The sequence below is a fragment of the Ceratotherium simum genome, chromosome 7, assembly GCF_057802395.1.
Source record: "Ceratotherium simum simum isolate JZ-2026a chromosome 7, ASM5780239v1, whole genome shotgun sequence".
NCBI lineage: Eukaryota > Metazoa > Chordata > Mammalia > Perissodactyla > Rhinocerotidae > Ceratotherium > Ceratotherium simum.
In genome coordinates this window covers 26,131,261-26,153,386 of record NC_141906.1, presented here as the reverse complement: position 1 = coordinate 26,153,386, position 22,126 = coordinate 26,131,261, and the positions used below count along the sequence as shown (strand labels likewise).

Sequence of the window (22,126 nt, the reverse complement as noted above, 5' to 3'; positions counted from 1 at the left end):
GTAAATCTTCATGAATTGGATTTGACAATAGATTCTCAGATATGACACCAGAAGCACAAGCAACAAAATTAAGAAAATAAATAAATAAGTCAGACTTCATCAAAATTAAATTTTTTTTGTGCATCAAATGACATTATCAAGAAAATGAAAATACAATCTACAAAATGGGAAAAATATTTGCAAATTATATATCTGAGAGGGTTTAACGTCCAGGATATAGAAAGAACTGCATCAGCTCAAAACCTAAAAGACAAACAATCCAATTAAAAAATGGGCAAAGAACTTGAATAGTCATTTCTCTAAAGAAAATATGCAAATGACCAACGCCACGTGAAATACAAACCAAAACCACGGTGAGATACCACTTCACACTGACTAAAATGTCTATAATTAAACAAAAAGAAAACTGACAAGTGTTGGCAAGGATATGGAAAAATTGGCACCATCATACGTTGCTGGTGGGAATGTAAAATGGTGCAAATTCTGTGGAAAACAGTTTGACAGTTCCCAAAAAAAGTTAGGCATAGAATTACCATATAACCCAGTAATTTCATTCCTGAGTATGAACCCAAAAAGTTGAAAACAGCTAATCATACATGCTTGTACATTAATGTTCATTGCAGCATTATTCACAATAGCCAAATGACGGAAACAACCAAAGTGTACAACAACAGATTAATGAATAAAAAAATATGAGTTATACATACAAATGGAATACTATGCACCCATAAAAATAAATAAAGTGTGGATACATGCTACAACAAGGATGAATTTTGAAAACATTATTTTGAGTGAAACAAATAAGACACACAATTTTATGATTCCACTTATATGAAAATCTAGAATAGGCAAATTCATAGAAGTATAAAATAGATTAAATATTACCAGGGGAATGAGAAACTATTGCTTAATAGGTATAGAGTTTCTGTTTTGGGTGATGCAAATGTTTGGAATTAGATAGTAGTGATGGTTGTACAATATTGTGAATATTATTAATGCTGTTAAATTGTACACTTAAAAATGATTAATATAACAAATTTTATGGTACATATATTTACCACAATAAAAAAAATCTGCATGCCAACAATAAAATAATATTAGTTAATTGGGATTACACTGAATTTATATATTGCTTTGGACACAATTATTATTACAAGGTATATTATGCAATGAACATTTCCTACATTTATTTTAGGTATATATACGTTTTTATTACCATTTTGAATGAGGTCATTTTCTATTTTATTTTCTCATTCATTATTGCTGCTATAAAGCATTACTGACTTTTCCTCCAGCTTTGTTGAGGTATAATTGACAATCAAAAATTGTGTACATTTAACGTGTACAACCTAACGACCCAATAGAGGTACATGTTGTGAAATATTCAACAAAACCTAGCATATCTACATGTTCATCACTTCACATCTCTACCATTTTCTTTTTTGTGGTGAGAATACCAAAGATCTATACTCTCAGCAAATTTCAAGTACACAATATAGTATAAAATATTTTTATGCTGTTCTTGTGGAATTCTGTTGACTTCCGTATACTTTCTAAGGAATAGGAAAATAATAAACAAATAAAAATAATTTAAAAATCTGGAATATGTGTCTGTTTTTCCTAATTCCTATACTTTGACTTATATTAGCTAAAAACCCAATGATAACACAATATTCTGCTGTAGTTTTGACATTGGGTATCCTGGTCTTGTTTACCCTCTTCACATTTTTGGATACCTTTTTTTAATACTCTGTGTTTCATATTACAGAATTTCATTATGTCTGAGACCACTTAGGGCACAGCAAAACCACAGGAAGGAACATTTGTTCTTCTGACTATGTTGTTTATCTAAATCTGCCTCTGGGGAAAAGCTGTTCATCTACTTGGACAATATATCCTTTGATTCTCTGAGTCTCGGAGTCTAATAACAGATTATCCAGTCTCTCCCACTTATGAAGGACTGTTCTCACTTTAGCAATCTCTTAGCATCCCATTCTTTTTAAATAGTATTTGAGAGAGCAAGTCAGTTTTCTCCAAGCCCCTCCAGAACTCGTCATTTCCATCTTGTGTAGTATTCTGCCTTCTTTAGTCATTTTTAACTAGCTGAAGGTTTAGTGTCAAGGAGACAGTAGGATATGGAAAGTCCCCTTCTAAAATTCCAGTGCCACAACTCAGTGATGTTGCATTTGTCACCTAAGCACAGACAGTGATCTCCTAACTCCTTTCTGCATCTACACATTCCTGAGCCCTCAACCTGAAAGTTTCTTTAAAATTAAGGCTGCCAATTCAATCATTTTTTTATTCCTATCATATTTCATACATCCTGGATGTAAAATTGTCATTTTCCTAGTTCCATACTGCCAAATCAAACATTAAAGAGTCTTTTTTTAAGGCTCATTCCTTTTAATCAAATATTATCTCGTTGTACTATAATCTATTTACTCTCTTACTCTCCTTCATTCCTTGCAGAGTTTGCCCCTGAATCAGAATCTTCATGTTTCTTGTAACTTTTGTCAACATTCTATGTGATATTGGTATCTATCCTGATGACCCATTCCAACCATTTTTCTATGGATTGTTGGCATTATGGCTAGGTTTAGTTTGGTGGATTGGGTTCTATACTGTCTCTACTTATAAAAATTACCATCATTGTCAAAATTTAAAAAAATTAATATTTATTAAATGTCAAATACATCATATGACATATTTAATTATCAAACCAATGAGGAAGATACTAAAATAATTCCATTTTACCAGTCGAGAACCAATAGTTACATGACATGCCAATTTCATACAGTGAGTGTGTGACAGGCAAACCAGGATTTCTAACATCAAAATTTTCTTTTACGCTTAAAATAGACTCCATTGCTGAAATTAAAGTAAATATAACATATATCGCAAGCCAAGGTAATTATCTAGGACTCCAAGGGTCAAGGAAATATCCTTTCATTTTGCACATGGACTCACATAAATATATATATATACACACACACACACACATATATATACACTCACGTATATATACATATATACGCACATATATATACATATATATGCGTGTGTGTGTGTGCGTAAATGTTATATAGAAACAGAAGATAAACCAACCCTAAAAAGGTTGCAAATGTTCAAGAAAACACCTCAAAGTGTTTTATTTTCTTTCTTTAAGTGTAAATAAGATCAGATTTCACATTCTCATGGCATTGTGCTAGGCCTTGAAGAAGGAGAGATTGTAAAAATATTTTCTTTATATAAAGGAATTAAGGTACATTTTGGCAAGCTTATAGATAGTTACATTTAGTGTGATTAGAGCCTTTTTATATAAAATTCTGTGTAAATATCCTATTTAATATTTTCTTGCCTTTTTTTTTTTTTTTTTGGCCTGGGTATGGAAGTTTTCAATTCCTTAGTCTCTCAGTGAAGTCACTGTTGATTCCTGGATGCTCTATTGACGATTTTGGCCTAAAATCGCCATTATGTAGAAAAAAAGTATTAACTTTTAAGTTATCTCTTTGGTCTTAGGTGGGTTAATTTAATGTTGCTTATTTATTGTTTTAATTCACTGTTATCCATTCATTTAATAAATATAAACCATGTGCCTATTTTATACAGTAGACTTTATGAGATATCAATGAATCAGAAAATATCTGATTATAGAACTTACATTTTAACTGAAGAATAGGTGCAGACAAAAATAACTATAATATGATGGCTTCATAGTATTGGTCCAAGTATTTGCTGATTACAGTAGAAGTGTTTTATATTTCAGCAGAATTTCAATTGTCTGTAAAAAAAAAGCTCTGTGACTTACCACTCCCACGTCCTAGCTCTACATAGGAAAAGTCCATCTGAGTTAAATCCCAAAATATATTTCTCTTTTCTCAGTTATTTTTATGTATTCTTAAGAATAAGTAAAAATGTATGATGACAGGATGTCTAGGAGAATTGAGAATATCATTAATTTAAAATATTTTTTCAAAATCTTGAAGTAATTAGGAAAATGCATTGGAAACATTGGTAGATCTTATCCTTTTACGTATGTTTGAGGGTTTTTAATTTCATTTCTTCCTGTTCCTCACTGACACAGACTTTTAAACAATGTGTGTGTGAATGTGTTTTATTCAGAAATACTAAGTATTTAGCATTATTCCTCATTTTAATAACATGTGCTGATGGAAGAGAAAAGCAAAATCACTCGATCTTGAATCTGTTTGGTCTTCATCCCATAAATGATGGGATTGAGCATAGGGGGCACCACCACATAGAAGTTGGCTACTAGAATGTGGATGTGGTGAGGGATGGTTTCAATCCCAAAGCGATGGGCAAAAAATGAAAAGAATGCTGGGGCATAGAACATAAGTATGATACAGATATGGGAACCACATGTGTTAAGAGCCTTGAATCTGGCAGCCCAGGAGGGTATCTGAAACACTGTGCAAAGGATCATGGTGTAGGACATGATGATGAACACTATATCCAGTCCTGTAGACAGTAGGGCCACAGTCAGGCCATAAATTATGTTGACACTGATATCGTCACATGCCAATCTGGCAATGCCCATGTGCTCACAGTAGGAATGGGGAATGACATTTCTCCCACAAAACATAAGTCGGTGTACCAGGAAGATGAAAGGAAAGCAGATGATAAAGCTTCTGACCACAGCTGCTATGCCAATCTTCCCAATGACTGAGGAGGTTAAGATTGTAGTGTACCTCAGTGGGTAACAGATGGCCACATAGCGATCGAATGCCATGGCCAGGAGAATAGCAGATTCTGTTACAAAGATAAAATGTATTAAGAACATCTGGGATACACAGCTACCAAAGGATATATCCATGGAATGGAACCAGAGGACGGCCAGCATCTTAGGGGCTGTGGCTGTGGAAAGCAAGACATCTGCTAAGGCCAGCATGGAAAGGAAGAGATACATGGGCTCATGGAGACTGTGCTCAGTCATGATCAGGAAGATCAAGAAGACATTGCCTACAACGGCCACAATGTACATAGAACAGATAGGGATGGAGATCCAGATGTGCAAATCTTCTAGTCCTGGGATTCCGATCAGGACATACCACATATCCTGGGGATTGGTGTGATTGTAAAAGAAAGGAGCCATCTGTGGCTGTGTGTACTCCAGGCCTAGTACCTTTAATGAAAAAGACCACAGGGCTGACTGAGGATTCAGGAGCACCACTTTAGGCTGAATGATGTCTGATCAGGTTTTCTTTTCCCCAATATGTCTTACCTGTGAAAGGACAGTGAGATGGATTAACTAGCCTAAAATTGCACTCTGACTCCTTCCATGGAAGAATTAAATCCTGTATATTGAAAAAATAATAGTTAACATTTAATAAGTGCTTAATAAGTGTCATAGTATTTCACATATATTAACTTATTAAATCTTCACAATAGCCTGTTGAAAATAACTTTACAATAATCCACGACATGGACATTGTTATTATTCCTATAGATGAAAAAAAGTGTCCCACAGACTTTCAGCCTCTTGCCCTAGGTCCCACTGGATTCAAAGTCAGACAGGGTAAATTTGAAAGCTCTGATCCTAACCACCATCCAATACTGCCTACAAAAATAAAACTATATACAGAAACATGTCATCAAATTTTTCACTGACCATATCCCTGAGTAAAACAGACACGTGTGAAATTGAGTTATACTGCTAATGGAAGAAGGAGGGAATTAGGTTTTGGCAAAATAGATTTCAAGAAATATGGCATATATGCCTTCTGCAACATTGACCACTGATTTGATACGAAGCCTCAAGTTAGGCATTGATGATACACAGGTGTATTAATTTGATCCCTGTCTGCTAATCAATACATTCCTTAAAATTGTAAGGTGAACATTAAAAACTAAGCTATTTTCAATGCCAAACTGAGTTGGGTTTTTAAATGGATATGCATAGCATGTGGTGAAGGAAAAATATTCTATCCCTCTTGGATCACTGATTGAAAATTAGACAGTATACTTTGTATTTCCAAATACCACAACAGCAGCAAATAAAGATTTTTTCATATCGTAAAGCAGGGGTCCATAGTCCTTCAATAAAATGGACGGAGAGTTATTTACTGATTACTATTTTGCATAGTTTCAAGAGAATGAGGATAGAAGCAAGGGAGATGTTGAGTGAAAAGGTAGGCTGGGAGATATGACATTAGGGTAGGCTGTATGTGTGTGTGTGCACATATGTGTGTGTACATATAAACATATAGATATAAACATAGGTATAGACATAAATACAAAATAAATGGATGACAAGCAGCTTCCCTCCTCCCCCAGTCCTCATTCTCAAATAAAATCTAGCTCAACTTCTTATTTTCTGAGGTGGTACATGGGTTTAAGGAATGACTGCCTCTTCATCCCTTGATTTCACTGTGTTCAGTATACTAATCATTGTACAGTATAGTGTTACTACCTTTGCTTTTATTTTTTATTAAGTGTTCAATATTCCAACCCCTCATTTTAGATAATTGAAATGTTTGGACCCACTTTTTTAGTTACAGTTTAGAAAACACAAAACTCAAATGGTCAGCCCATTAGGCCTTTTCTTAAGTTGGTATGTGATTCTTTAAACATACTATAATAAAATGTTGAGATGCTTAAGTCTCTGCATGTATTTTAATCCATAAATTAAATACCAATTGTTTAACATAAATTGTTAAACTGTTAAAACATAAACCAATTGTTTATTTACATATAGCTGAAATTAATTGTTTGAAATTTCTTTTAAATGGGATTTCGATGTTCAGAGAGTGAGAAAAAAGATTAATTTAGGAGCATACAAAGACATAGATCTGACATAGATCTATGCTAGAGCCACTTGTGTCAGTCAAATGTAGTTATGGGGAGAGGGCTTATAGTGAGTGGGGCATCATAAGGATATCAGAGATGGGGGAGAGAAGAGTCTGAGTGATAGAAAGAAACACAGACATGGAGATGGGAGGGAAGAAAACAAATTTTGCAGATTTTCTTCTAATTGATCTTTTGGTAACACCAGTGATCTTTTGGGACACTCGTGATCTGTTTTGTTTATTTGGTTTTGTTTTTACTATAGCATTATCACCTCCAGTTACCTAACTTATTGGTCTGGGGCTCATGGAAGCATTATTTTGTAATATTACTGATGGCATATTCTGACTGAATCATGCATATATGCACAGAGCAGTGTGTGCTTAACAGAAATAGTGTGGTTCTAGGGCCACATAGAATTGCATTTAAATACTGGCTAGGTCATATTCTGGTTGTATGACCATTAAAAACTTACCTAATTTGAAGTTAAGTTTTCATTTGTAAAATACCTAAAAATAAGCACCAATCGAAAATGTGAGTCAATTCTGAAGTTAGTATCTTAGGATGGTTGCTATATAAACCAGATATATTTTTATCCCAATAACAGGTGAAATTAGGGCATTTGAAAAATTAACATTATTAAGACCAAAGTATTTGTTTCTTGAACAAGTTTAATTTTCTGGGCTTCAGGCTTATGATCCACTAAACAGAGACTGAACTGGTTTAGGTTTCCATAAAGGCCAAGACTTATTTTCTTATACTGGGCACCTGGTATCAATTGGTAATTTTCACCCCAAATCTGTGATTTTACTTTTATGAAGTATAGACAATTTAGTTCAGTGATAGACACTTTGTCTTAGAAATGGAGATTTATTCTTGCCCCATCACCAATGTAACATCTTTGTTATATAGAGAAGGGAGTTAAAATCTCTGAGTTTCAGCTTCTTAATGTGTGCCTAGCCTAGCACCTGATTCATAATGAATATTCAGTCAATTCAATCGAAAAATTGATGCATATATTTACGAATATGTACATGTATACATTATCTTTAGCTATTAAACTTTTTAAAATCATTGAGCCTTGTTTTTAGCTACTGGAACATAAATTCAACACATCTAAGCACAACATTCAGATCTGCATATCAAGAAAAATGACCACTGCATAGACATATTCTAAAAGGAAAAAATATATCTGGGCTCTTTGCAGAGGCCTCATTTAATAAAAGAGCACAAAGAGATGCTACAATTGCAGATCAAATCCAGCTAAAGCCACGTCCAATACATCACAGGTCAGGGTTGAGGCAAAAGCAAGATGATTAAGTTCTAGGAAGAATGACAGCTTCTGCAGTTTCTTGACTTTTTTTTCTGGCGTCTTTTTCTACATGTCTTCACTGAGCGTAACTCAATTTACTTACCCGTATTTTCTAGGATCCTGAAGATATTTAAATAGTTGAGTGGAGAAAAAATAAAAGCAAGGAGATGCCCAAAACACAAATAGTAAATCTGGAATGGTCTATTTATACCTCCTTCTAGGCACCTCTCAAGCCCAAGATCTTCAGACCCTAGAGGATTGAATTTTACTCCTTTCATAGAAAGAGATGGCCTAGAGCTGGCTCTAGTAAATTGTACTCAGGGATAATCCCCCCTGCTTTCTCTCCCTCTACAATTTGTCCATTTTTTTTCCTCTGGCATGCACTCTTGGACACCCAAGTTAATACACACTTACAGATAAATATCCAAGTTTCCTTTTCACGTCAGAGACTCATGCTACTGCAATGATATCCTGTTCCCATGCAGGCATCTGCAAATATAAGGTGTCAATGCCGCATGTGGAGGAAGAATTGTACTCTTCTTAGAAGTTACCTAAAACTGGATTCTGTACTCTTATTTACCTTGAAATTTTAAGGCTCCTTAGAAGATTCCTCTCTCTTCCATTGGTCACGTGGTAGGATTTCTCAGCACCAGAGGGGTCCAAAAATGCAATCAGCTACTGTAGAGATCCTTTTCATCTTTTGAAGGTCACTTTAATGAGGGATCCAGAAGGAGGAAAGAATAAATAAAGACAAATTCCAACTTATTAATGAGACTCAAAACTGACTCCATGCAGGTGCAAGGGATTTGTGGAGGAAGATATTTTCTCATTAACTATTCTCAAGTGGAGCCTTCCAAATATCCACAATTTGCTGGTATTTAGCAAAGACTTCTTGAAAACCTTTTTCACCAACTTTAGTATATCTTCCCTATAAATATGATGACTGATCATCAGCTGACCTTGATTGGATGATCAACACCAGGCAAGAGCCCAAATCCCCAATCGATTACCTAGACATCTTGTGCTCACTGGCTGAGAGAGGCCGTATCTTATTTACATGAGTGTGAGTGATGTATGGAAAGTGAGACACTAAATGGTCCTTGTATTTCAAATGCTTTTTATCCAAAGGTCTTGAAACAATAAATGATAGTTACCTGGATAGTTTCTCCTTCCAGTTTTGAAAAGAAAAAAGGAACAGTGCTTTTCCCACCTATCCTTGGAAAACAAATTAAGGGAACCAAAGTATATTAGAGGAAAAGAGATTGAGGAAGTATAGTGAGGAATTAGGTGACAATAGAAATTGGCCTCTGCATCTGATTGTCTGGTGGTAACCAGAAGAACAAAGAATAGGACCTACAGGTGCAGGCTGTAGGCTCTACTGATAACTTATTCTGATACTTCCAAATTTGTGGGACTCTATAGCTCTAGTTGCCAAGTCTCTTTGAAGAGTTATGTATTATTTTTTGATCAAAAGGTTTTGGTAGAAAATGATCTCAGATACATTTAGTCTCTCTTTCAGATGTCTATAGTCCATTATCTGAAATCTTTAGGCCACATGTTTTAGGAAAATAATTTTCCAGAGTTTAGAAAACTCATATTCTTGATATTAGGTAACAGTATCCATGGGGTCTTGATGAGTTATTCATAATCAAATAGATTGATATTATTTCAAAGAACATATGAATATTTAACTATGTAGGATAAATAAAGGTGATAAATATCCTCACACCAGTTCATGTCAGGTTTTACAATCACTTTAGGTCAGGTTGTGCAGCCAAAAACTTCAAGTTTCAAAGTTCAGTGGATTTCAAGAGAATGGATAAGGGGTTGTGGCCCTGAAACTAAAATAGGGGTAGAAATCCCTTGGGTCTCTGCTTTATATTCTGTAAACTGGAGATGTTGGACTGATTGGGATTTTAGTTCTAAATCTGCTTCAACATTTAAGATTATCCAAACTGATCCTAGATAGCTATTTTATAGGCAAGTCAGAGTCCTGAATGTTAGTACCTCAACCAAGAAATGAGACAGAGAAATTCTAATGACAGTCTTCATCTTCCTATACGGCCTAAATAGGTAAAGAATAGAAAGGAATCCCAGACAGTCCTTATTTTGAACAGCTAATTTAGACATAAGTGGATCCCTGCTTTCTTCTCATTCTTCAGCTAATGCAGCTAGGAATTGGTGTTAGGAAAGAGAGCAGAACTACTTAATTATTTCCTTTTCATTGGTAAGAAGTAGAATTTCTCAGTGGTTGGGAGCAGTATTTCTGAAGCCTTGACCTTTTCTCAAAATAATTTGTTCTGCCACATTGAAGAATAGTTTTAGCAACAGCCACTATTCTGTTCACATGCAGTTGGTAAACCACTTTGGTGAAGATCTTTATCTGGGAAGAATCACTAATGTAGTATCTCTTAAACTAGCTAATAACAAGTTACTAGATAACTTGTTTTGAGGATGACTATGCCAGAGCCTTCCTTAAGGCTTAAGGAAGTTTCTGCTTTTTCTAATATATCATAATATCGATGCTGTACATAGGCAAACTTGCATAGAGGTAATGTGACAGCTTGTATTAAAAGAAACAGAATTCAATCCTTTCTTTTGCTTTATTTATTTTTTCAATTTACTATATCTTATTGGATTTTATTTAATTACAAGAGTAATACGTATTATAACAAATCAAACAATGTCAGGTACATAAAGCAAACTTCAATAGTCTTCTTTTCCTCCTTCCTATGATAATCAATGTGATCAGGGCGGTATGAAAACTTTTTCTCAGTGTGTGCTATTGTAATAGAAATATATTGGATGTTTTGTTTAGCATCTTAATTTTTTTCACTTAATAAATCATAGACAATCCCCAATTCAATAAATATTAATCTATTTCATTGTTTGTAACAGCTGTATAATACTAAGTAAATGGATGTCCCATAATTTATTCACTATTTGTTTTTTCTTGAGCATTCAAATTTGATTGAGGAACACTTATTAAGGGAAAAGGATATAATGGAATGTATGGGTGGATGTTTTCCAAAGCAAGATAAGACAGATTGACAGAGTAATAGGTGAAGAATGAAAGGTACAACTAAAGGAAATGCATTAAGTAATATAGTATATAAAATGTATTTGATTACTAGTTTTTCAAATTTATAGTACTGTGTTTATATGCCATAGGAATTTTTGGTATGTTATTCAGTAGAAATAAGGATCCAAAACTTGAAGATTGAAGAAAACATGACTTGATACACATATGAGGATGTATAAAGACACCAGGAACAACCTGTAGTTGACAAAATGAGGTTTATTGACTCATCGCAATGACGAAGACAGCACAGCAGAAGAACCAGAGAGCATTTCCCCAATCAAAGAAAACGATAGAGTTATTGTAGGTTTCTAAGGAATGATGAGATTTAGATAAAATTTAAATAAATCCATGTTTTTTTACTGCTCAATTCAGGTATAATTGATATACGAAGTGCTGCACATATTTAATGTATACAATTTTACACAATGATGTCTTGTGCTTAAGAGGGTAGATGTCATGTTAATTGTTCTTATCACAACAAACAAACAAACAAATACCACAAAGGGACACAAGGAAAATTTGGAGGTGATGAATATGTTTATTACCTTGATTGTGGTGATGATATCATGGGTGTATGCACATGTCCAAACTCATCAAATAAAACCATATTTTAATAGGCTCGAAGCAAAGCAGGAATGTTCAAAAGGGCAAACATCAGATCTGAACTGCAAAGTGCAGTGTGGAAGGTTGTGCTCAGGTGTCCCTTTTTTGAAGCTCTGCACCTGAGTTGTATGCCAAGGCTGCTACTCTGTCTGATAGTTTATAATTTTAGAGAACAAAGTATCTCAGTAAGAAATCAGTAGTTACCCAAAGAGGAGATTATTATGATGCATTATAGCTGCAGCTTTCCCTGAATGAAATATAGTTTCCTATTAACTTTGCAGCAGATGACTGTATCTCTCATTTTTATTCTAGCCTGATGAATGGAAAGGTGGATTTTTGTTTCTCAATCTGAGCTTTTTTTTTTTTTTTTTACACTATCTCAGGTGTCATAACATTTCTCTAAATGCAATAGAATTTTCTGGGTTGTTTGCTGTATAAAATAAGCTCTTTCAATGTAAAGATCAAAGTTTTCTATTTGTTTCCAGAATTACTTCTTAAATTATAATTTTAATTTTAGTTTTGTTTTATTGTTTGGCTTTGCTTTTTTTTTTTATTTTCCAGAGAATCTATTTATACATGTATCAAATATTTTCTTTCTTTTCTGTACCTATCACTGACTCTTACACTAATTTTTTGCTTCTTGATTATTATTCCTTTTTTCAATTCCTGTTACTGTATTTTCACTATTTTCTTTTGGACACTGTGGAAGGAAATCTGAGGAGAGGGCTATAATCACTTTTTCCCTTCTCTGTGTGTGTGTGCCGTTGCAATCATCAGTAGTGAAGCCTGTTTCTCCTCCCCTTGAATCTGGGATTCAAGGTAGTTTTTTGGCCAAATAACGTGGCAGGAGTGATGGTGACGTTCTTCGGTTACTGAGCCAAAATAGTAAGAAGATTGGCAACTTCTGCTTTGTTTCTAATTCAAAGCCAGCCACCAGTGTTTAAAATATGACTACACTGAGATCACCATAATATGGAGAAGTTAAGTTATTCATGTAGAGAGAGTATGACTATGTGGAGGAGCACCGAGTCACCAGGCACATGAATGAAGTCTCTGTGGACCTTCCAGCTCAGCCCAGTTCCTAGCTGAATGCTGCCTACCGAGTGACCACAGCAACTTCCTTGTGAAGCAGAACCATATAGTCAGGCCCTACCTGGATTATTGACCCACAGAATTGTGAGAAACAACAAATCATTGTTGTTTTAAGATACTAAGTTTTGGGGTGGTTTGTTACACAATAGATTACAATAATAATGTAGTAACTATTTCTAAAATGATTTTTTTCTTCATTTTCTATCCTGACTTCAAAAAATTCTTAATCTTATCATCCATTTTTTGTCCATTTCTGTTCTAAGTTTTTTATTTTCTTATTTCATTCCCATATCTACAAATTATTCAGGAAGATAGTTACTTTAGATTGGCGGAATATTTTGTAGTTTTTCTATGATATGTATGTGTGAGTGTGTGTATATAGTTTCAGGTGGGGGAGATAGAACGTTCATCAGCAGAAACATTTTTATTTTTGTTTTCTATTTTTCATAGACTGTTCTTTTGAAATGTCTTGTGTTTTCCTGGAATATCAATAACGGTTGTAGGTAGAAGAGTAAGGTAGCTTACTAGTTCTTTGTTTTAACTGACACTGCTTTCTGTCAGTGGAGTGAATGGCAGCTCCTTCATTCTATGCTGCTAATTTTGGTTTGGACATGGATGGTGTGTCTTCTCTTCCTGTGATTCAGTTCTGTTACTTTAATTTTGATTCCTTGCTTTCTCTTCCTCCACCACCAAGCCTCCAGATGGCTTCTTCTCCTTCCAAGTATTGTCCCTTCTGCCACAAAATCAACACTTTCTCAAGACTGCTTGTAAGCCTATTTCCATGCAATTTTTTTAACTATTCTTTTTAATTCCTCAGTTGGGGAATATCTGATTCAAAAGGTCTCAGACCTGCTCTCACTATTTTACACCATTAGGGTGGACTCTTTTTTTTGGTGTGTGTGGAGGTGTTATTATCAGCCATTCACTAACAGTAGGCTACTGCTCCCCAACCTTCTTCTTTCCTTGTAAAGTCTGTGTTCTGGTGTAGATTCTGGAGCTGGCTTTGAAGGTTTGGGATTGTTTATTTCCCCATATGTAAAAATATAGGTCATTATGTTTGCTCTTCTTTTGATCACTATGGGTTGAGGAAGTGGGGCGGGGAGAAATGTGTAGACATATTCAGATATAAGTGACTACTGTTAACTTCTAGGATCCCAGTAGCTTCCCTCAAAATTTTGAAGGGATTTCACACTATCCTCTAGATCCCTGTGTTGGTGTTGAAATAGGAAGTGCCATTCTGCTTTTTGATCCTTCAGATATAAGCTGTGTGTTTACTTATATATTCATTTTCCTTTTGAAGTTATTAGTATATCCTGCTTACTCCAATGTTATATTAAATTTAATAATGTGTCTAAGTATGATTTTTTACTTTTTTAAATAATTGATGAACCAGTGTTGATACATTTTTATTACCCAAAGTCCATAGTTTACATTAGAGTTCACTCTTTTTGTTTACAGTTCTATGGTTTTGACAAATACATGTCATATACTCACCATTACAGTATCATACTGAACACTTTCACTACCGTAAAAATCCCCTGTGCTCCATCTATTCATCCCTCCCTCCCTCCTTCCCTCTCCCCAAACCCCTGGCAACCACTGATCTTTATACTATTTCTTATAGTTTTGCCTTTTCCAGAATGTCATATAGTTGATATCGTATAAATATGTAGCCTTCTCAGGGAGGCTTCTTTCACTTAGCAATATGCATTTAAGGTTTTTCCACGTCTTTTCAAAGCTTGCTAATTCTCTCTCTCTTTTTTAATCAAAGAATAACATTCATTGTATGGAGGTACCACAGTTTGTTTATTCATTCATCCTAGTTGCTTCCAATTTTTGGCAATTATACATAAGGCTGCTATAAACATTCTTGTGCACGACTTTGTGAGGACACAAGTTTTCAACTCACTAGTGTAAAATGTCTAAGAGTGCAACCACTGGATCACATGGTAAGACTATGTTTAGTTTTGTAAGAAACTGCCAAACTGTCTTTCCAAATGCTATAGTATTTTGCATTCTCACTAGCCATGATTGAGAATTTCTATTGCTCCACACCCTCACTAGCATTTGGTGGTGTCAGTGATTTGGAGTTTAGCCGTTCTAATAGGTGTGTAGTGATGTCTCTTTGTTGTTTTAGTTTGCAATTCCCTAATGACAAATGATTTTGAACATCTTTTCATATGCTCATTGCTATTTGTATATCTTCTTCGTTGAAGTGTCTGTTCAGATCTTTTGCCTACTTTTTCAGTTGTTTATTTTCTTATTGTTGAGTTTTAAAATTTATTTGTATATTTTTGATATAATCCTTTGTCAGATATGTATTTTGCAAATATTTTCTGCCAGTCTGTGGCTTGTCTTTTCATTCTCTTAATTTACTATGAAATTATATTCTTTTTTTTTTTTTTTTTTTTGTTTGGTTCTTGGTGGATACTCTCAATTTGGACTTATGACATTATGTTCTGGGAAAAGTCTTGTATAATTTCCTAATAACTTCTTAATTCTAATAAATTCCTCCTATATTTTTCTTTTTTTGTCTTCCTAGACCTCCTATTAGTGCAATGTTGGTGTTCTTGGGTTGACCCTATATATATTTTTCCTCTCAGTCCCCATATTTATCACTTTGTCCTTTTGTTCTGTTTTCTTAAATTTATCTCCTGAAACTTCTATTGGTTTTCCTTTCATCTCTCATATCGTTTAATTTACAAATAATCTTTTGTGTTCTCTGATTGTTTCCTATTAATAATAATCTGTTCTTATATCAAGGATCTAATATGACTATTTCATTAAGAGTATCAATTATGGACTTTTTCTTTTTGAATTTTGTTGTCTGCTCTGAATAAGCTCTGCTCCACTTGGTTAATTTTCTTTTTTAAACTGTATTTGGGATATGTCATTTTTGTATTGGTGGATTTAATTATATCCCTGGTAATTCTTGGCTACCCATCTGTATTTCATGGTAAGAGACCAAGGACCTAGTAGGAATTTCTATGAACATGGTAGGATTTGTTGCCTAGTCAGTTACTTTGTAGGCTGATGAGGAAGGAGCCTACCCAATTCGGTGAGTGAATACTCAAATGCCAGTATCTGTTAGTCTTTTCTTTTGAGACAAATTATATAGAGAATAATTCTACGATCATGTAACTGTGGAATATCAGTCTGCTTAGCATTTTAGGAGATGAATGAGGAAAAGTTTTCCATGGACTTCAGAATTCAATATGTATTATTTTACATAATCTATCTCTTTTACATGTGATATCTCATTCATAGTATCCTTTATATTTACATCTGGATCGTACTTGATTTAGTTACTACAGAGACCAATTATTTTGTCGAAATTAAAAAGGAGTGGGATTCTGAGTACTTTAGTTAGGAAACCTCACACAGATGTTCACCTTTTCTACCATTCTCAACCTCACCCCTCACCAATATCTGATAAGAAATTTCTGTGTTTTTCCAGGATTGTTCTGTGCAGATCATTTTTCTTCTCATTGATACCTCCATCTGTAGGTACCTAGATTTCAGATTTATCAATCCTGTTTTGTCTTTCAAGAATAATATCTAAGATTTCTATATTTATAAAATTTGTTTACATAAACACTGCTAGCATTTCCTCTTACAATGTCTTTCTGTGTACATCTGCAGTTTTAGCGGATTATAGAAAGTAGCAGAAATAAAAATATATATTCAATCTGTCAGATTTACTTGTAAACCGACACTTTCAAATTCCTTAAATTTGTATTTTTTTATTAAATTAAGCACAGAAAGGTAGATAAATAAAGATAAAACTTGGGGCTGGCCCGGTGGCGCAAGCGGTTAAGTGTGTGAGCTCCACTGCGGCGGCCCGCGGTTCACCTGTTCAGATCCCGGGCGCGCACTGATGCACCGCTTGGCGAGCCATGTTGCGGCAGCGTCCCATATAAAGTGGAGGAAGATGGGCACGGATGTTAGCCCAGGGCCAGTTTCCTCAGCAAAAAAAGAGGAGGATTGGCAAATGTTAGCACAGGGCTGATCTTCCTCACACACACACAAAAAGATAAAACTTGATTAATTGCCACAAATTCAACAAAAGCTTATAACCAACACTCTGACCAAGAAAGAGAACACTACCAACATCCCCCAAACTACTGTATATTCTGATTTAGTAGGGCTGGACTGGAGCTCAAGATTCTGCATTTCCTACAAGCTCCCAGATGATGCTGATGCTACAGGACAAGAAACCACACTTTTAGTAGAAAAGCTTTAAAACACCAATTCCCACTGCAAAGGAATTCTTGGCTAGGTTCGTATTATTTTCTAAATTTCCACAAGACTCATTCTAGAAAATGGACGCATTTTCTAGAGATCTCTATTCATTAGTCTAGCAGATTCTGCCTTTTTCAAGTAGCGGTCACAAATATCCTAGAGAATAGAGACACACCCCAGGTAGAAAATCTTCTAAGTCTATTTAACAATAAAGTTTGTTAGACCTAAGAAAATTACGAGGTACAGAATACAGTGAGCATCTGCGTGTGGATTTATTATCAGCAGATTATTTTTACTAAAAACATGTTTCCTCTCTTCTAAGAATCACTGATCTCTCCCATTCTGGACCTTGGCTTTTTGATGTGAGACCAAAATGAATACCAGCTGAGCCTGGACCTTCTGATTTCCTGCATCCTACTTCTGTCACCTCACCCCTACCAATATCCTTTAGCTTTCTCCTTATTAGTTGGGAGGTCGTATAAGGGAGCATTGTACAATATGTCTACCTATAACAAAAGCAAAAAGAAGAGAACGTGTGTTTCCCTAAACTCACTGTGGACGTTTTGGTAGTGTTTCCTACTCACACAGTAGCCTTGCAGGCCTTATAGTGAAGTCAAATCCTACAAGGGTACTATTTCTCAGTGGCTCTTCAGGCTGCCACATTAACAGCCCCAGAGACTGCCTAATTTGTGGATAACAGGTTTCTTATTCCTTAGAAGTTGGCTTTCTGGAATCTGCAGAAGAATGTTTCTACCTAGTTTCTCAAAAGGCTGTGAAGTGCCAGATGTAATTTGTAATAAGTCTATATTTGTTTTAACATTTGTAATAAGTCTATATATTCTCAGTGCCAGAACCTGAGTTGATGACTCTGAAATTGCCTTTCCTCTCTAGGAAAAGGTTTAGTTATTTTATAAGTCAGTGTTCCAAGATAGAGGCCTTTATAGAAAGAACAATCCAAAGTACAAACTTTCCAAATCTGTCCCTTCCTGTGTAAAACCCAGGAATCGAAGAAAATTTACTTTCATCAGCTTCCTTTACTCATTTTCCTTCCTTTGGCTGACCTCCCACCATTAGGTCGTGGATTTCAAAACATTTTGAAGTTCTTTGTAAATCTCATCATCATAGTACAATTACATAGTTCTAAAATAAGCTGTGATTTCTGAGAGTACACCAGATATTTTCACACCTCTTTTACACAGCCATTATTTCCAACTATTTTGGTTCATATTCTATAAATTGCCATAATCTGAGGTACAGATACGCATAGTATGAAGTCCTCAAATGAATCCTCCCCCTCACCATATTAAACATAACTCTTAAACCAATAACTCATGTGTGTTAGACATATAACTCTATTCTTTTAACACAACGTAAGTTCGTGTTGGTCCTTCCGTCATGCTTGGCCAGTGGAAAGCATATCCTGCTACTGCAGAGGCCTCTGCTTCCCTAAGATTGAGTCAGTTCTGAGGAGAAGTGATTACGCTGTGTCAAAACATTGAAGGGAAGTTTGTTGAGCCATTGAGCAATGTGTAACCGCAGATTACCTATGAGACACCTACAGGACCTCTGAAGATTCAGCAGCTAACTGCTGTTTCATTCTAAAACTAAGCCATACAAATCTTGACAAATTAGCCATGTTCTAGTCTCCCAGTATGAATCATGCAGATATTTATTATCATAAAGACTCCTAGAATAGTACCTGACATTCATATTAACTTAATGAATTATAGCTATTATGATTATATAGCAAGAGAAGGAGTCACATTGAAATTAGCAATTAGGACACAAATCATTTTTCATCCCCCACTTTGGATCCTACCTTATACTTGTTCTGGTGGCTTTGGCAGAAAGTAGACTAGATCCTCATTGATATTAGGAAATTCACTCTCTTTTACTTCTAATTATCCTCCTACTCTAAACAAGGAGTCTTAATTTATTCTCCTAGGGATAATTTTACATTCATCTTTCTGGCCAAGATACTTTGTTCTGTCCAGGAACTGTTTCCCCACTTTGAGGCTTAAGCTATTGGAAACTAGAGCCTGTATTTTTGTTTTCTAGCCTGAGTCAATAAAGAGAGATTTCTTAATTAAATGAAATATAATAAATGAAGGAAAGATGTAAACACAGGTTTCAAATGCAAGTTTTAAATACATAGGTTTAGGTTTACATCCAAAAATATTAAGAACTACTTGCTTTCATGGTGTAAAATTACTCTGCTGCATTGATCTGTTGAGAGTGCTTTCCTCCTAAGGTACCTAATAGATTATAGGAATATTACACCAATTATTTTCTCTTTATTCCTGCACAGACACCTAAGTGATTACTTTCTTTCTTTCCTCCTTTTGAAAACTGGACTAAATTACTTAGATGGAAACCTGTTTATGTTCTTTTATGTTTTTCTCTTGAACTCAGAATCAGCTGTAAGCATAAAGTTTCATCTGTTCAGAACATTTTTCTCTTTAGATTTAAAAGCTAAAAATTCAGAGCAAAATCCACTTCTAGCCCAGTGGAAATGGAGTCCACAGACAAAATATAACAAGTGAAGATTCTGACTTAAAGTAGACATAAAAGTTGAATCCAAAGTCATATTTTGTTATACGTCTTCTTTATACCCTATATCTGCACTGTCCAATACAATACAATAAATTAACTACAATTAACCAGAATTGAAAATGTAGTCTTTCAGTTAGACTACCTACATTTCAAGTGCTCAATAGCCATATGTAGCTGTTGTTTTATGCTGGTCTATATTATTATATCTTATAGCAAATCTCTATCATCTTAGACAAATTCTATTGAATAATTCTGGTCCATATAGTTATCACAACATTCTTGTGAGTTGGGTATTTTGCCCATTTTGAAGATTAATTAACTGAATCTCAGAGAATTAAAGAAGCTTCAAGTTATCCACTTCTTTTGAAATTAGAGGACCTAGAATTTGAATTTTGCTTTGTTTTATTGCAAATAATGTGCTTGAAACTCCATTTTAGGCACGTTAACCAGTTTTAGACTTTCCTGAATATGGTCATATTCATGGCACGACCCATGTATGTCTTGTTTTACACAATCAACTGTTGGTAGGGAATTTATAGTATGTTTCAGATGGAGTTTCACACCCCAGACCTAGAACAACTCACTTCTAGGACATAGGTTAAGATGGGACTTGTTTGTAGGTGATCTGACTACATTTAAAGTGTTTTAAAATCAAGGATCGTGAACTCAGGGCTAAAGCTCTAATTCTACTAAAATTTATTTTTTCTATTGATTTTTGTGTATTTATTATTGTGACTGTTTTGTTTTTAAAAGACCTGAGTATCTCAATATATTTTCAGAGATGAGTCTGAGCATTCTGCTACGAATCTGTAGGGTCTTGATGCTGTAGATGATGGGATTCATCAAAGGTGGGAAAAGAATGTAGATGTTGCCCATAAGGACATGAACCATGGGGGAGAGATGCTTGCCAAAATGGTGGACCATTGTTAGGCTAATGATAGGGATGTAGAACACAAGGACAGCACAAATGTGGGAGATGCAGGTCTCAAATGACTTATGCCGCTCCTCCTGAGAGGCAATTGCCAGGACTGACTTAAGAATCAGGACGTAGGAGAAAAGGATAAGAACAGCATCCAACAACAGTGTGCAAATGACCAGCATGAGGGCATAGGAGCTATTGAATCGGATGTCTGAGCAGGCTAGGCGGAGAAGGTCCTGGTGCAGGCAGAACGAGTGAGAGAGGCTGTGGGAATGGCAATAATGGAAAAATTTCAGACGGATGATTGGAGGTGTAATAAAGAAGAAGCTCCTACCTAATATGGTGAGCCCTATTTTGATAATCCTGGAATTAGTCAGGATGGAGGAATAATGCAGTGGATTGTAAATTGCAATGTATCGATCAAAGGCCATAGTAAGGAGAACAGAGGACTCCATGAAGGAAAGACCATGGATGAAATAGGATTGGGCAATGCAGGTATCCAGGCTTACCTCTCGAATGAACCCCCACAGGACCCCTAGCACCGTGTGCACTGTGGACAGTCCCATGCACAAGTCGGTGAGGGCCAACATGGCCAGAAAGTAGAACATGGGCTGGTGCAGGCTAGGCTCAGTCCAGATCACATGGAGCACCATGCAATTACCCAAAAGCACCATGGCATAGATGGTGAAGAAGGGAATGGAGATCCAGGGATGTTGCTGCTCTAGGCCAGAAAATCCAGTGAGGAGGAAGGAGGAGGAATTCGTGCTACGGTTTACTGAAGCAATCATTCTGGAACTGAGATCCTTCCTCAAGACAGCAAGCAAGTATTTTCAAAGGAAATGCTCCAATTTCAGATGAGTTAGATGAAATTTCTGAGTAAACAAAATTGTGCTAAAAGTTAACCAACTTTACAAAATATAACCAAACAACTCTGTTCTTTAGAGGCATATTATCTGCTGCCTGGAAGAGAATGGTGTTCTCCTGAAGTCATTTAAGAGCCATTATTCATCCACTGGCAGGGTGCAGAGACATCCTTGAAAGTCACTTAAGGGCCGGCCTGGTGGCATAGCGGTTAAGTTAGCGCTTTCCATTTTGGCGGCCTTGAGTTCATGGGTTTGGTTCCCAGGCATGGACCAACACACCACTTATCAAGCCATGCTACCCATATAAAGTAGAGGAAGATGGGCACGGACATTAGCCCAGGGCCAATCTTCCTCAGCAAAAAAAAGGAGGATTAGCAACAGATGGTAGCTCAGGGCTAATCTTCCTCACACACACACACACACAAATTCACATGTAACAATAAATAGACTAATGTAGGCAGCAAATTTTCAGAAAGGATATAATGCCTGAGACATTTTCCCAAGGATGCTGGTGAGATGGTGTACCTGTAAAATTGAGAGCTGTGGTTCTCAAAATAATTATTAGTTTCCTCCTTCCAATTCACTAAGCATTTAAAGTGAAGAGTAATATTTGATCTTTAAGTATACAAAATCCATTTAAGTAGTCACTTTGTACC

At 35.5% G+C, this 22,126-nt stretch overlaps 2 protein-coding genes across 2 annotated transcripts; both read right to left on the bottom strand.

Annotated features, from left to right (window-relative positions):
• Nucleotides 1–4,153: 4,153 nt before the first annotated feature.
• LOC101402890 (olfactory receptor 52Z1P-like) lies at nucleotides 4,154–5,113 on the bottom strand. The gene has a single exon (XM_004434103.3). The coding sequence runs from the start codon at nucleotides 5,111–5,113 to the stop codon at nucleotides 4,154–4,156; it is 960 nt and encodes a 319-aa protein (XP_004434160.3).
• Nucleotides 5,114–20,414: 15,301 nt separating this feature from the next.
• On the bottom strand, nucleotides 20,415–21,395 carry OR51V1 (olfactory receptor family 51 subfamily V member 1). The gene has a single exon (XM_014790152.2). It carries the CDS (start codon nucleotides 21,393–21,395, stop codon nucleotides 20,415–20,417), a length of 981 nt encoding a protein of 326 aa, XP_014645638.2.
• Nucleotides 21,396–22,126: the final 731 nt, after the last annotated feature.